Source organism: Abrus precatorius, unplaced genomic scaffold (assembly GCF_003935025.1).
Source record: "Abrus precatorius isolate BTA unplaced genomic scaffold, Abrus_2018 Scaffold6, whole genome shotgun sequence".
Lineage (NCBI taxonomy): Eukaryota > Viridiplantae > Streptophyta > Magnoliopsida > Fabales > Fabaceae > Abrus > Abrus precatorius.
Window position 1 is genome coordinate 16,143,973 of NW_020874406.1, and position 15,129 is coordinate 16,159,101.

At 31.5% G+C, this 15,129-nt stretch overlaps 2 protein-coding genes across 4 annotated transcripts; one reads left to right on the top strand and one right to left on the bottom strand.

Annotated features, from left to right (window-relative positions):
* Window positions 1-1,468: 1,468 nt before the first annotated feature.
* LOC113868536 (RNA-binding protein Musashi homolog 1) lies at window positions 1,469-8,064 on the top strand. 3 transcript variants are annotated; one of them, XM_027504188.1, is made up of 14 exons: window positions 1,469-1,596; window positions 1,760-1,968; window positions 2,137-2,226; window positions 2,957-3,022; window positions 3,195-3,260; window positions 3,376-3,461; window positions 3,908-3,953; window positions 4,138-4,192; window positions 4,448-4,524; window positions 4,751-4,886; window positions 6,271-6,398; window positions 6,467-6,571; window positions 7,154-7,294; window positions 7,682-8,064. In XM_027504188.1, the coding sequence occupies exons 2-14, from the start codon at window positions 1,948-1,950 to the stop codon at window positions 7,736-7,738; spliced, it is 1,074 nt and encodes a 357-aa protein (XP_027359989.1). In that variant the 5' UTR covers window positions 1,469-1,596; window positions 1,760-1,947; the 3' UTR covers window positions 7,739-8,064. The 3 variants fall into 3 exon arrangements, with proteins under 3 accessions (XP_027359989.1, XP_027359992.1, XP_027359991.1); XM_027504191.1 differs by lacking the exon at window positions 2,137-2,226 and having other exon boundaries at window positions 7,682-8,023; XM_027504190.1 differs by lacking the exon at window positions 1,469-1,596 and having other exon boundaries at window positions 1,607-1,968; window positions 6,476-6,571; window positions 7,682-7,924.
* A 586-nt stretch (window positions 8,065-8,650) lies between these two features.
* Window positions 8,651-11,468, bottom strand: LOC113868970. The gene is made up of 4 exons (XM_027505011.1): window positions 10,635-11,468; window positions 9,846-10,158; window positions 9,502-9,583; window positions 8,651-9,107 (listed from the first exon to the last, which is right to left on the bottom strand). The coding sequence occupies exons 1-4, from the start codon at window positions 11,245-11,247 to the stop codon at window positions 8,904-8,906; spliced, it is 1,212 nt and encodes a 403-aa protein (XP_027360812.1). The 5' UTR covers window positions 11,248-11,468; the 3' UTR covers window positions 8,651-8,903.
* Window positions 11,469-15,129: the final 3,661 nt, after the last annotated feature.

Here is a 15,129-nt window from a genome sequence, read left to right on the forward strand (position 1 = left end):
TTTTTTTTAACTTCTATACAGAAACAAAATAAGTCATTTTTTAACCGAGGTTGTTAACACAAAAAATAAAAATAAAATCGATAAATAAAATATATCTAAAATAGAGATCCTTTTACTTTTTTTTTTTTTTTTTACTTTTAGACTAATTAAGATCACAAGTTAGACTGAAACAAATTTTACCTGTTAATTGACAATTTGTGGAAGAGATTTTCTTACTTTTTTTTTGTTACAATAGAAAATAGAAGATAAACATTAGGTACGTAAAATCTTTATTCTTGAACTATCGGTTAAAAGAAGATGAGACAGATCAAGTAAATTTTTTTTACAATCACAGGATGATGCAGTTGGAAAGTTCAACTTTTAGCTCGATGATTTGCACAAAAATTGTTTTGTGTGAGCATATGACTTAGATCAACTTTCCATTCTCGATTCAACAATTCATGGATAAAACATATAATACCATGATAAGTTCAAAATTTTGAGAAACCAACAAATATTAAATTGATAACCTCCAAATTAAACAATCAGAACAACATATTACTCTTTTGTAGTTCTTACTCCATGCAATACTTAATCCATGAAAAATTTTATATAATTCTTTTAGTAAGTTATTTGTGTGACCCAAACTGTCATAGAAACCAACGATCGAAAAGTCTTATATTTCTGATTAAGTCTTCAAATCCAACTAAACCTAAGCTACACATAGAACTTCTATCTACGTTAATAATGACATCGTCTTCTTGTCGAGGAAAACATCTTATCTACTTTTTTTCTCTCTTGGTTTACTAAATTGAGTAAACTTTACAATGTTACACTTCAACTTTACATTTTTTATCTTAGTCAAAATAAAATTCATAGACCCTTCAAATGCTTGAAGTAAATATTTTTATTTTATTTTTTATACACAATAAATTTAATCATCAAAACGTTAAATAAAAAATATCATTTGATAAAATAAGTTTATAAAATATTTTATAATTTTAAAATCAATTCATACTTTATTAGTCAACTTCATTTGAATCTTTTATTTGACTGCAAGAAGAAATAAAAATAATTTAAGATATTCCAATGAAACTTCCTGTTCACTTATTTTTGCCTTCTCATCTATTTCAATGATTCATCTTTTTCCTTTGTTTAATTTTTCTTGCTTATTTACATGTTTTTTTAACGTATATTACGTGTGTAATTATTCACATAAAATTTTTGTTTTAATGATAATTTTATATATGTAACCACACTACACATACAAATACATGCTAACAATAATTGATATATAATTTTCAAGAAATCCTTAACCCGTGTCTACCCCGAGAAATTAACGTAATAAAGGTAAATAATTGTTTTTATTTATTACAAGGTTGGAGCAGTCCACAGCAGCGTTAAATAAGGGGTTAGGTTAATGAGGCGGTTCAATGCTGAACCGGGTCCATGGGTCCGGTCAAGCCCAATTGAAAATGCTAAGTGGACATGTTAATGATGGCCCGGTAAATGGGAAAGAGAGTAGGAGGCTGAGGAACGGCACGAGCGAGAGGGGAAGAGAGATAGGGAGAGCGAGCGAGATCTTCGATTTAGGGTTTTCAATTTCATTTTCCCAAGGTCAGTGAGCGCATAATTCAGCGAATTTCTTTCAATTTGTTTAATCAATTTTTGATTTCTGTTACAGTACAACTCCAACCCCAAAAGCTGATTTTGATTTGGTATATGATGATGATGATGACGATATTTGTGTGTGAGAAAGAAGTGTGCTTGTTATGTGCAGGCGTAGAGTGTGAGATTTTTAGAGAGAGAGGTGTGAGAACGCTGAGTGCTCTGCTGAGAGGTTCCATTACCCCAAGAGGAGGAGGTGGATAGAGTTTTCCTTTTCCTTTTTCCTTTTTTTTTTCCTCAGAGTGGTGGATAGGGATTTTTCCCTCTGCGGCGTTCTGTTCTCTTTCATTGCGCTTTCTGATGGAGCAGCGAAAGCTTGTGGTTAGTCATGCACGTTCAATTGGTTTACCTTTATTCCTTTACTATTACGTTTATTTGTGAATTGCATTAATCAAATATCGTTTGATTTTATTTTTAGTTGACGAGATACACTTGTGTGCTTTTTTTGGGGGGGGGGTATTGATTTGTGTTCATAAAATTGCATATTAGGTTTTGGGTATTCCATGGGATGTCGATACCGAGGGATTGAGGGAATATATGAGCAAGTTTGGTGAACTGGAAGATTGTATTGTCATGAAGGTAAGCTGTTGCTTTCCATTTTTCTGTTAATTGTTGGTATTTTTCATGTTCTATTTATGTTTGTCTACCTTATCAGTATCAAATGTGATTACAGAAAAGAGAGATAGAGTATGAGCAAATGTTGTGTGTGCTTGGGTATTATTTATAATCCTTGTTAGATACAAAAGCATCAATGCAATCCGAAATAAATACAGTAACTGAATCCCTTAAATAGAGTGCGTGCTATTCACAATTATTCAGGTGGTAAATAGACGGTACGTAACGGTAATAATCATTATTTGTATGCATTATGGATGTTTCCTTCGTCTGCATATAATTTTTCTCTTTTGTATTACCCAGTTAATATGACTTAATCCCTTCCACACTCGTATTTGCATTGAATAAAATGAAAACTAGTTGCCACTTGTAAATGTTCAAGAAGAGAGACTATTAGGAAGAGGGGGAGATTTCCATATGATCTAGAAGATTTGTCCAACTGCCATGTACCGAAGCTCAAAGCTTGCATAACATTAATCCTTTTGGAATAAACATCCATTTTGGTGCCATGAACACATAATAGGAGTGAAGAAATATCAAACTGGTTCTGCTTTATGACTTCTGATGATAAATTTGAAATATAATTGTCTTGTACAGGGTTAACTTAGCTAGCCTCTATACTATTAACTTAGCTTGCCTCTATACTATTAAGTTTTCTGGAGGCACATTTTAATCCGTTTTGTTTATTTTTTAGGAGCGGTCAACTGGACGGTCTCGTGGTTTTGGATATGTTACTTTTGCTTCAGTGGATGATGCTAAGGTAATTATTTTTCTGACAGAGAAAGAGTTTATATTTAAGTAAAACCAATCTTGATCGTCCATATAGTTGTGCGGTAAAGATTAACTCCTCTCATCTCTCAAGACCCTACTTAATACACCCCTATATCATGTCTACATGCTATATCATGAGTTGGATGGCTTTGTGGCTGCAGGAAGTATTATCAAGCGAACATATTCTTGGTAATAGGACACTGGAAGTCAAAGTGGCTACACCAAAGGTTATAACCGAATTGTTGTTAAAACTTCTGGTTCATGGCTGGTTTGGTTACACAAAACATAGTAACCATGTGCTATGATTGTACTACTGATTCTTGTAATGCTTTCATATTAAAGGAGGAAATGAGGGCACCAGTCAAAAAAGTTACTAGAATATTTGTAGCCAGGATTCCACAGTCAGTAACAGAAGCTACTTTTAGAAGGTATATGAGTGTGGAGTATCTTAATTAAAATCATCCTAGACTGGGGGTTTTTTTCTTTTTTGTTAGGCTTTATTTGTGAGTTTAATTTAGGAGAGAAGGGAAGGGAAGGGAAGGGGAGGGGAGGGGAGGAAAGGGTTTTTTAATGAAAAATTTGCCCTTGTTTGGAGATACTGAAAAAGGAGGGGAAGGAGTAAGGGAATTTTGGAATTCCTCCAAAATCTCTCTCATGTAATTTTAAAGTTCCCCCAATTTGGTTTTATTTCTCTTAGAAAAATTAATATCCTAATCCAAACAAGGGAGCCCATCCCTTATCCCTCAAATCCTTTCTTTCCCTTTTTCCCAGAAGCCTTAGTAATGTTCTCTTATAATGTGTGTGTGAATTATGATGAGGAAGTTTATGTGATAGTCTTGGGACCTTTCTAATTTTTCTTTTCTTTTTCTTGCAGTCATTTTGAGAAATATGGTGATATAACCGATTTGTACATGCCAAAGGTACTTTCCTGCCTGTGATTGTCTTTCATGCATACAGAATTTAATTGTAGTTTGTTTGTATTTTTTTCATCTTTGTATGTATGCACACTGTTGAGTTCACATATGTAGTTACACAATTGAACTGCAGACTTGTGCATGATGTTCACCGTTCTTAATTATGGAAAATTTATCATTTTGCCAACAGGATCAAGGCTCCAAAATGCATCGTGGAATTGGTTTCATCACCTTTGCAAGTGCAGGTTGGGCCTGTGTGATTTAACCTTATGTTTTAGCATATTTTCATATTTCAAGTGTATGGGATTTATCAAGTTAATTTTCCTTAAGTTTATCTACTTTGTAGTCATCTGGGATCTTTGTTGTCATTTAGAGAAGTGAAATATTTACTGTACCTGCTATTTGCACTATTTTGCTTTTTTTTTTTTTAATTCTTAGACTTTTGGAATATTGTGTAAAGGATGTCTCAATCACTGTATGTAAGATGTTTCGTCTTGCAGATTCTGTGGAGAGTTTGATGTCAGAAACTCATGAACTCGGAGGTTCTGCTGTGGTCGTTGATCGAGCAACACCTAAGGCATGAGTTTTTATACCTTGTCATGTTACTGAAGAATAGTTTCTGGAAATTGCAGAGTAGTGTACCTTGTGTAACCAATTCTTTTTTAAATCAAATTAATTAAATCATTCTAGTGGATTTCAATTCCCATACAGGTCCACTGTTTAATGACTAAAGGATATTTGATTATTTGTTTTTTCTTATCTATTTAGTTAAACAAGATCATGTTCCTTTTTTTTTTTTTCAGGATGATGATTTTAAGCCCATTGGCAGAATGCCACAGGGAGGATATGGTGCATACAATGCTTATATATCTGCAGCAACTAGATATGCAGCACTTGGTGCTCCTACTTTGTATGACCATCCTGGCCCAATTTATGGAAGTAAGTATGCAATCACCCACATTCTGTTAAAATGACTAATATTGCTTCATCCTAACCATAGTTATCTATAGCGGGCTATATTGACACTAGCAGAGCTGAGTGGTCTCAGTTCACTACATAATTTGAATAGAAGAGCATTTTCAAATTGCTGCTATAGTTGCTGCATTTAGGGATGAAAATAGGCTAGACCTCTGGTAAGGGCTTACAACGTAATTTTTTTAAAGTCTAGCTTAATTTAACATATTTAACTAATTTGCTTAATGTAAGCTTTTTTAAAGGCTTAATTAATTGAATAGGTCAAATTTTAGTTTAAGAAAAAATTTATTAAGCCTGATAAAATAGCATATTTAAAACTCATAAAATTTATAACTATATTTAATATAAATAAATTAAATTTTAAAATGAATAAAATCTTGTATTAGAAATCTTAATTCTTTTTGTTGGACTTACTACGTACCCTTGAGAGAGAGAGTTTGTTGAGTCTTTTGTACTACTGTTGATTGATTTGTCTTGTACGCATAACATTGGTGCCTGGTATATATTTGTGTTTGTTGTATGTGTAGTGATTTATTTATTTAAATTAAATGTAGTTTGAAAGTGGTAAGTAAGAATATACAATTTTATTATAAATATTTAAGGTGTTGAACTATTTTTATGGCTTATTTAAATATAAATCTTATGAATTTTAAAAACATGTCTATTTTATATGGTTTGATAGCTTATTAAGGATTTTAATACGAAGTAAGTAATTGAAAAAATTAATAGGCCAAATTAGATTTTTAAAAAAGTCAGACTAGACTTAATAAAAAGCTTATGACAGATAATAGTTAGATTTAGATTTCAAAATTATTAAATAGGTAAGGTCTACTTATGCAAAGCTTAGCTTAACTTAGATCGATCTTACCTACAATAGCAGTACTATAGCAGTGCTAGAGTGTTTTTAGAATTTAAAAAATATTGTTTTGTAGGATTGCTTTAGGGGCAACATTGATATGTCTCTTTCCTTTTTTACAACAACAAAAATCAAGCGTTATCCCACTTCTCTTTCCCTTTTTAGATTTGAAAAATTTTCAAATTGGACGTTCTCTAGTTCTTATCTACCACCCACACTCCAACCAATTATAATGTTTTATTTGTTTTTATTTTACCTTTATTGTTATTTACATGTATGTTTTGCTTAAGACATATGACTTTTTTATTTTTAATTATGAATATGGCATGAATTTTGAGCGTTTATATATATGGTGTAAACTGTAAAGTGTTTAATTTGTGTATATATTTCTGAGTAGCAGCTATCTTGCTATAGAATTTTTGGCTTTGGCTGCCATGTGCTGTTATCTGAGATTGATAACTATGATACTAACTACCATATTTTGTGAATTAGGGGGAGAGCCTTCTCGGAGAACCAGTAAAAAAATTTTTGTTGGCCGTCTTCCCCCAGAGGCGACTGCTGAGGATCTTCGTCAATATTTTGGAAGATTTGGCCGTATATTAGATGTTTATGTTCCAAGGGTAAGATATTAAAAGAATACATGTACTGAGTGTTGAAAGCTGACTAACTTGGTGTTTTTTCTGGGTAGGATCCTAAGAGAACAGGTCATAGAGGTTTTGGATTTGTTACTTTTGCTGAAGATGGTGTGGCAGATCGTGTGTCTCGAAGGTCTCATGAGATTTGTGGACATCAGGTACTTTAATTTGTGTTTGCTGCATTTTCCTACTTTCATCTGTTATAGGTTTCTGTTTGCCCATTTTCCTGTAATTGAAATTTAGATGTGTTGATGTGGTGGTGGAAGGTGACCTATGTAGGTGGAGATTAATTTCCCCTTCTTTAAAATGCCAATTCCTGGTCGAAGCATATTATGCATATAGCCTCACTAGATTTTAGCAGCTTAACTAGTTGGTACCTTCAAATTGGAAGAGAATAGGTTATTAAAAGTGAGGACTTGTGATTCTGTTGCTACTTACAGAGATCTGTATGTGATACTACACCACTGTTTACAGTTTACATTACATGAGATCTGTGTAGTTGACCCGTAGAATTCATATAAGGTGACTTCTTTATGACATCATCATGCTGTGAATGTCAAGGTGAATTCAATGGTGATTCTGTTTGTTATACTAATTCACATGTTTCGGAAGAATAAATGTTCATTAGTGTTTGTGATTCCTTGTGCTATCATCAGCTTTGGACTTTGGTACAGGTATAAATATTACTATATATTTGTGGTTTAAATATGATTTGATTTACTAGCAGCTTGCTCTTGCAGGTGGCAATAGATTCGGCTACACCTGTTGATGATGCAGGGCCCAGTGGACCTTATATGATGAATAGTATTGATTCCTTTGGGGGATATGGCGGTCCTGTGCGAACTTATGGGAGGATGTATGGTAGCTTGGACTTCGATGATGTGAGTACATTCGAACTAATGATTTTATGACAAATATATAAGGGAAATGGAAAATTGTATAAATTGTCAAGAATTTGACCATCTACCGAACAGGTGCCAGTATCTGTGTAGGAAATATTCTAGTTTTTTATCGGTGCAAATAACATTGTTAATGGGTGGTTGTGCTAGTACTCCTTGCACGTAAACGTGCACTGAAACATCAAAGTAAGAGTCTATGCAATAAATTTTATCATAAAATTTATTGGAATAAGCTGAAAAAAGTTTATTGAAATAATCTACAAAGAGTTCATGAGATTCATAAGTTTTTTTCATAAGATATCTATATGTTCTTTTAAACCTCAATCTAGTTATTTTCAGCTTTTGACTATACATTATTATCTTTTGCAGTGGGGTTATGGAATTGGAAGACCATCAAGAACAGATTGGAGGTATAGACCCTACTAGTTACAGAGTTTTATTGGTGCCAACACTGTGGTGCTGTTCTTTAACTAGGATTTTTATTGTTGTAAGAACTATGGATTGGATTTTACTTTATCGTAAACCGGAGACATTTTTTTTTCTTTTAAGATGTTATTTTGTGTCGCTTGTAGTGTCAGTTATGCTGGAAATGATTTATTCTATAACGAAGATTATATATTTCTAGGCTTCTAGCCATATGAATTGTTCGTCGTGTATTGTCAGACTAGAAGTGTTTATGCATTCATGTATGATCCAGAACTAGTGGTGATTTCCCCGACATGTATATTTGCGATCGAACCTGACTATGCCTTTCAGTCATCTTTCGTGGTCAAGCCTGTTTAATTTCCGTAACGATAATGTTCCAACTAATCTTTTATTACATCTTGAAAACTGCTCGTCAGAAAGGACTATATCTGTATTTATCTTACAGAGAGAAATTATACTAATAAAAAATTATTTTTTTGGAACTATACATTATTTTCCTCTATTTATTTATTTATTCGTATAGAAGAAATTATACAAATTAAGGAATTTAATATCATTTTATTGGAATTGTTATTTTTTGTTTTTATTTATTTATTCAGGGAGAAAATTTTTACGAATATTATGCAGTTATTTTGTCATAATTATTTGTTAATTTTTGTTATTTTATCTTTTATCAGTGGGTTATTTCTTGACTTTTGAGCTATTTAATTAGTATACATATTTATTTATGGAACTTAGGATTTTCATATGTATAAAATGATATTAATACAAAATAACAATTAATATTATCTTAGACTTTTATCTGGACAAATATATTAAATATTTTATTGTTGGGACTATATTTTATTTTTGTGTTTTTGATATTTTTTAATTAAAATTAAAATGTTACCTTAATAATTTATAATATCATTAAAAATATTCTCTTTTTACTGAGATGAAACAAATTTCGAATTGGTACTAGTAACAAATTTGGGGACATAATGAGAAGGCTCTACTATTGGTCTTGTGCATAATGGCAAACATATCAAATGCATTAAGACACTAGTAATTCACTATTGACACAGTAGGAAATGGAGAAGGGCAAACAAAACAAAAATGGCCTATGATTTGAAATGTGATTACTCCATCGTTTATGGGGACAAAATGATTTGAGGGATTAATCATGTCATGGAGCATGGCAGCCGAAGCAGCTGCTTGGAGGCCTTATCTGGGCATATTTGTGGAATGAAAATACTTTCCAAGTCTTGGGAACCTGCTGACCCTTTTGCACTGTTATTTGGCCTCTCATCTTTTCAGCTTTCATCTGCGCCCTTCTCAACTTGTTTAGTATCTTATCCATTGATGATGATTTCTTCTTTTCCAAATTCATCTGTCAAATAAGTCCATGATTAGGATAGACAAGTGAAAATGCCTTTACTTATGGTTATTGTATACCTTATGCGTAAATATTTTATGTCAATTTATTTAACACAAATTTAACATTGTACACATAAAAATTTATATACAGTCAATTTTTATTAAAAATTATATAATTCAATGTATTGATATTATTAAATGATATAATTTTTAATAAAATGTATTATTAATTTCTTCCAATATGCTTAGGAAAAAAAAATCATGTAGCATGTATGACAGCAATTTTACGAGAAATTAAGTATGGTATCTTCGCTAATGAACGTATTATTTTGCTTATGAATTCGAGTTGAACCTGACACACATTGTATGAGAAAATTCAATGTACATACTGTGATAAAGAAAACAACCTCTAGTTTTCGTATTGCAGCTTCAGCCTTTGCTTTCTGCAAAGTCTCCCATGCATTGATTTTTGCTTCCTCTCTCTGAAACCTGCGCCAAAATTATAACCATGACATTTTTATGTATCTCTTTTGCTCACTGAGTGAAAATTGAAAAATATTCAAATATCTAGATAATAATGATCTTGGGCAGTGAAAGGCATGACAATAGATTTTGTGATTCATTTGCATTATTGCATCAGCAAAATTCTTTTTAACTTGGGGTATCCCCTAACCTAAGGAAGCAAAAATAATTGTAGCTTAATTGGACCAAAAAAGAAAAAAAAATGGGATATACTATCTACAAAACATACTTGGAAATGTCCAATGTTGACTCAGCAATATCCGTAGTGCTTTTCTTGAAGTCTTTACCAGGTAGAAAGCTGAGCTTGGGGGCATAGTTTTTGGACCATCTAATAACAGTAGCCTGACAGTCTACCTGCACATCTCTGATCTCTAACTTAGTGGAAAGGCCATTTTGTTGATCTTTTCCCAAACTGGGTGAAGATTTTAGTGATGAGGGTGCATCATTCTCAGTCTCCTGAGGACTAATTTGGGTGCCTTTATCACGTTTTGAGAAAGGAGATACAACAGAGTCCTCGTTCTTAGTTCCATCTTGTTTCTCATCTGCAAACCAAAATAACTGAAACATTGTAAAATGTAAATATTTAGATGCTCACATGTCAACATATAGTTAGGTATATTATCTGGATGAGAGCTGTTGAGAATGTTCTAGCATGTAAAATATTTCATGAATCTATTGTATAATTTTTCTGATATAATAGAAATGGCTATATGACTACATGGTCACATTCAACAAGCCTAAGAATCATTTATTCATCGTGGTGACTGCACAAAAAAAGCTCAAGACTTAATTATATTGCCAAATTGAACCAAGGGATTCTTGGTTGTATGAACAACCAATATATGTACTTGACACTCATCTTTCATTTATGAATGACTTTTTATCTGGTGGGGCGTAAATATTGGTGTTCAGAATATATAGCAAACTGAGAGTTAAATATCCCTTGAAACTAGTCACATACACTTGAAAGTCAATGAGTTTCCACTAACGTTTATCCATTTGAAGAAGAATTCCATACCTTGAGAATAAGGTGAAGACGGTTCGCACTGCAATTCTGACCACATGGGTGCACTAGACACTGATGGGAGAGCTACACTATTTTCATTGAGCAAAGGACTAAAACATTGTACATTATTGTCAATGTCAAAGCGGGGACCAAAAACAGTGTCATGTGCATAATAATGGTGAACAGAAAGGGCATCTGGTGCCAACACTCCGGTTGAAAAAGGGGAACCCATCATTAAGTTCTTCACTACCAAACCTTGGCTCAATGGAATTGTAGGTGAATAATTGGAGTAGTATGCTGTTCCAGGAGGCACAATTGGACCACTTTTTGATTTGGGTCGCTGCTGAAGTTGTGCATTAGAACTTTTGTTATTAGCATAGCCTGAAACTGGGCTACAAATCCACCTCTCAGCATCATCCCATTTTGAGGGTATTGTTCTTCCACTGTTGAAGGGTGTGAAGTTAGTCACACTCGCATGCTTTATGCTGCTGCTGCTACTTGCTGGCTGCAACACCCTCTCTGAGCTCCACCCCTTATTGCTCCCAAGGCTTTTTTCTCTATAGTGTGGTGCCCCTGGGCTTAGAAATGAACCCAGCTTTTGGGAGGATTCAGAGCTCTCCTTCATCACACTTGATCAGTTTTGGAACCAAGCCAAGCCTCTTGAGGAAGCACTGTTGTACTTCAAATATGGAAAATCCTGTTTCTACTTTTACATGAGTTGATATTTGTGGATACATAAATTTGATCAGATTCGGAGTACCCAAAGAGAACTTATGGTAGATTTTGGCCACTCATTACTCAATCACTCGTTATGGTTCAGTCCTGGTCACACAACTAAGCAACTAGGCCTTGGAGGGGATGTGATTTAATATATATACACATAAAGCAAATGTTGAAATTAGACACTTTAAAAGTAAGGCTATAAGTCTATTATTAATTTTGTAGCTAAGCATTACACTTTATAATCAATCTTTGTCAAGTGGCAATGATGGATAGCGGTTTTAAGTGACATTTTCTGCTACAATTATGTTACAAGGATATGTACAACACGTGTGGACAAACACAACTATAGGGTGAGGTATAACACGTAAGCCCAATGCCAATGAATGAAGCCATTTTCTTGAAATAAGAACCATTGAATTGCGGTGGAATAATGAGTGAGAGGGATGTGGTATTCCAAGGAGAATAGGACGAGGACATGAGCTGTGAGACATTGTGCAGAGTTGCACAAGCAAAACACTTCCTTGCCTTTGTCATGTGGTATCCGTAAAAATGTTTAACTCCTAACAGTCAGTCACATGCTGTGTGGGCCGGAAGCTAAGACATTGTGGTAAATCTAAATTCGTAATAAATTTTAAAAAAATATTCTTTTAAGGGGGGGTAAAATAGAATATTTTTTGTTTATGATAAGTATTAATTGATAATTGATATGCACACTTTTTCAACGACACAGTGGCACCTGACAGCTGTATATGGATAATGTTTTATTACTAAAATAACATGACACTGTTTACATTGAAACAAATAACTACCATGTATATATAACTGTATGATCACGTTTTTCCGTGCTATTTACATAAATAGTTATCATGATTAAAGAAGCGTCATATCTTATCAGTTATTAGAAATATCATTCTTTTGGCCTTCCCCTTACACAACTTTATAATCAAATTTTCTTTTTGACTTTATCATTGCAAAAGCCTCATAAATTATGGTCTGGAGTAAGGTAGCATAATACCTCGTGTAAAATTTGAAGAGGCCCAAAGTTATTGGCCAATTATTTATGGGTTTCCAGGTTTTATTATTGGCGCTTGATTATAATATTTCTTAGTATCAAGGACGGGGATCAAGTTGTTGATAGTGATCTGCCCAATTGATACAAAATTGCTTACCGTGAAAGATATCTTTGGTGTAGAAAAAACAAAAATAGCCTTTGTTGTTACCTTGTTATCCTGATAAGGGACAGTAAATTGCAAGCTCTTGACAAGAAAATGTAAGCAAGCATGAGCAAATCACAATTTGGGATTGCAGGCCTTGATTGTGCTTTGCAAGGAACAGAATGAGGATTCTGGGCGTATGAAACTTCTTCAGCAACACTAATTACTGTTGGGAAGCTGACAATTGAATGAGGACTACAGTTTGTGGGGTTGTGAGTTGTGACAGATCCTGAATGAAACTTATCCACTGTGCAATTCACCCTATCTGTCACAGAAACTTAACTCTTCTGAAGTGAAATGAGTGAAACCGCATATAAAAGTACTCTTGACATGGTCCTGCATTTCTTCTTACTACACTTGGCAACCATTATTATCTAATCTACATAAATTAAATGAGAAAGTTTTGGGTAATTTCTACATTTGATTTATTTCGAATTCTGGTGTGCAGGTATTGGGCACAAGTAACTTGTCTGGTTCATGATGGGTTCGATTAAATAGAAGATAATAATAACCAGGTGAATCAAAGTTGATCTAATTTAAACTGTGATATGAAGTTTATATTTTAATAAATGCATTTGTGTTGCAGACTATCGCGTATGTTTGTTTTAGTAGTTAATATATTAAAAACGCATGATTGTATTTAGTTTTAATCATTAATTTTTTATATATGATAGGGTAAGTATTTTTTTTAGCATTGATTTTAAATATGTAATTTTTAAAAAATAATTTTCATTGAGAAATTTTTTTTATTTTTAATTTAATTATATTTTTTATCCTTTCCATTTAAATTATGCGCAATTTTGATCTTTGAAATTTTTTTCACGACAATCAAGTTTTTCTTTTAAAAGTTTACAAATTAGTTTTTTTCAATTTTTAACTAAAACTCTTAAATTTTTCTTAATTAAAATTTGTATAGATTAAATTATCTTTAACTCAAAACTAGCCAATTAATTAAATTCATTCCGACTTAAAAGAAAAAAAATCTTTTTTCCGTAAATCCTAATTTCACATCTTATCAAATTTTATCAAAATTCGCTAAATTTCTTACTTTGAAACTTTTAAAATAATTTAGTTTCAATTTCATCGTAAGCCAAACAAATTTTTGATAAAAAAAATTGATGGTTTAAATATAAAAAAAGTTAACAAGGTACTGAACTTGTATAATTTTAAAAATAAACAGACTTACAAAAAGTAAAACTATACATAATCTAAAATAGAAGGACAAAGAAAAGCAATTAATTTTTTTAATACTTTTTTACTTTGTAAAAAAAATATACATCTTTCTTTTAAATTTTAAAGAGAACAAATTTGTTATATCTTCCTATATTTTTTAATATGATTTTGTTATTTTATAAAATAAGTATTATATATATTATCTTAAAAATATACAAACATTCAATATTTAAAAATAATTTATAATTATGGAAATGAAAGAGATTTTAATTAAATAACGAGTAGCTGCACTTGAGGCCTCCCGGAACACGCTCTGAGGCCCACATGCTTCATATCCAAATGCGAGGAGTCCAAGGATTGGGAACCCATGCCAGGACCTCCAAAGCCCGTCACAGATTTTGGAAATAAAACAATAACTTTATTTCTTTATGTTTTATTTTTATAAATATACTTAATTACTACATAAAAATATTAAATATACTTTATACTTTATATAATAAACCTCAAAATTAAAACTTTACAAAATTCAATTTTTTATGTTCAATAAAAAAATTATCTTTTTAAGTGTTTAAAATCAATTCTTAACATTTTTTCATATTTATATATAATTTCTTTCTCTTTTAAAAACGTTTTTAACACAATTTTAATATAAAATAATCCTTATCACATATGTATTATAAAAAAACGTAAGAGCTACGTTATTTAATAATTTTTTGCCTAAAAAAAATAATATATATAAAAATAACATCAAGATTCTAAGCTTTGATTTTATTTAATTTTAGTTTTCTTCACTCAAATTGTTTTCCTCTACAAAAAATTTTAGTCAAAGCAACATCTCGAATTTTTACAATTTAAAAATTATTCATCGAAAGAAACACAATTTAAAAATTAATTAATAAAATAGATAATTTTAATATTGTTTTTAAAATGTGGAACAAAAAGAATAAAGATCAACACACTATAATGTGACTTTTGACTCATTGAAAGAGTGCTACAAAATAGAAAGCACTATATGTAATGTGTTCCTTTTTTAATATAAATTATACATTAGAATGTAAATGTCTTCAGTGATTTTTTTATTTTATTACACACACACATATATATATATATATATAAATTCACACATGATATTTAAATTTGAATTTTAAATTTTTTTTATTTTGACTAAATTTTAAATTCAAATCTTAGCTTTTTTTTTTAGTTTCAATTCAAATTTTAATGTTCCTTTTATATTGTTCAAATTTGAATTTTAAAATTTAAAATTTATAAAAAAATTATGACTAAAATTTGAATTAAAAATTTTTAATCTGTGGTCAAAATAAAAAGAAAATTAAATTCAAGTGAAAAAAATTTAAAATTTAAAATTTAAATTCACATTCGAATTAATGTAAAATGAA

Coding starts and splice junctions, on each gene's coding strand:
- LOC113868536 (XM_027504188.1), top strand. CDS start 1,948: ATGGAGCAGCGAAAGCTTGTG. Junction 4,525..4,750: donor TTGATCGAGCAACACCTAAG/GCATGAGTTTTT, acceptor TTTTTTTTTCAG/GATGATGATTTTAAGCCCAT. Junction 6,399..6,466: donor TAGATGTTTATGTTCCAAGG/GTAAGATATTAA, acceptor TTTTCTGGGTAG/GATCCTAAGAGAACAGGTCA.
- LOC113868970 (XM_027505011.1), bottom strand. CDS start 11,247: ATGAAGGAGAGCTCTGAATCCTCCCAAAAGCTGGGTTCATTTCTAAGC. Junction 9,584..9,845: donor TCAACATTGGACATTTCCAA/GTATGTTTTGTA, acceptor ATTTTGGCGCAG/GTTTCAGAGAGAGGAAGCAA. Junction 9,108..9,501: donor CTGCAATACGAAAACTAGAG/GTTGTTTTCTTT, acceptor CTTATTTGACAG/ATGAATTTGGAAAAGAAGAA.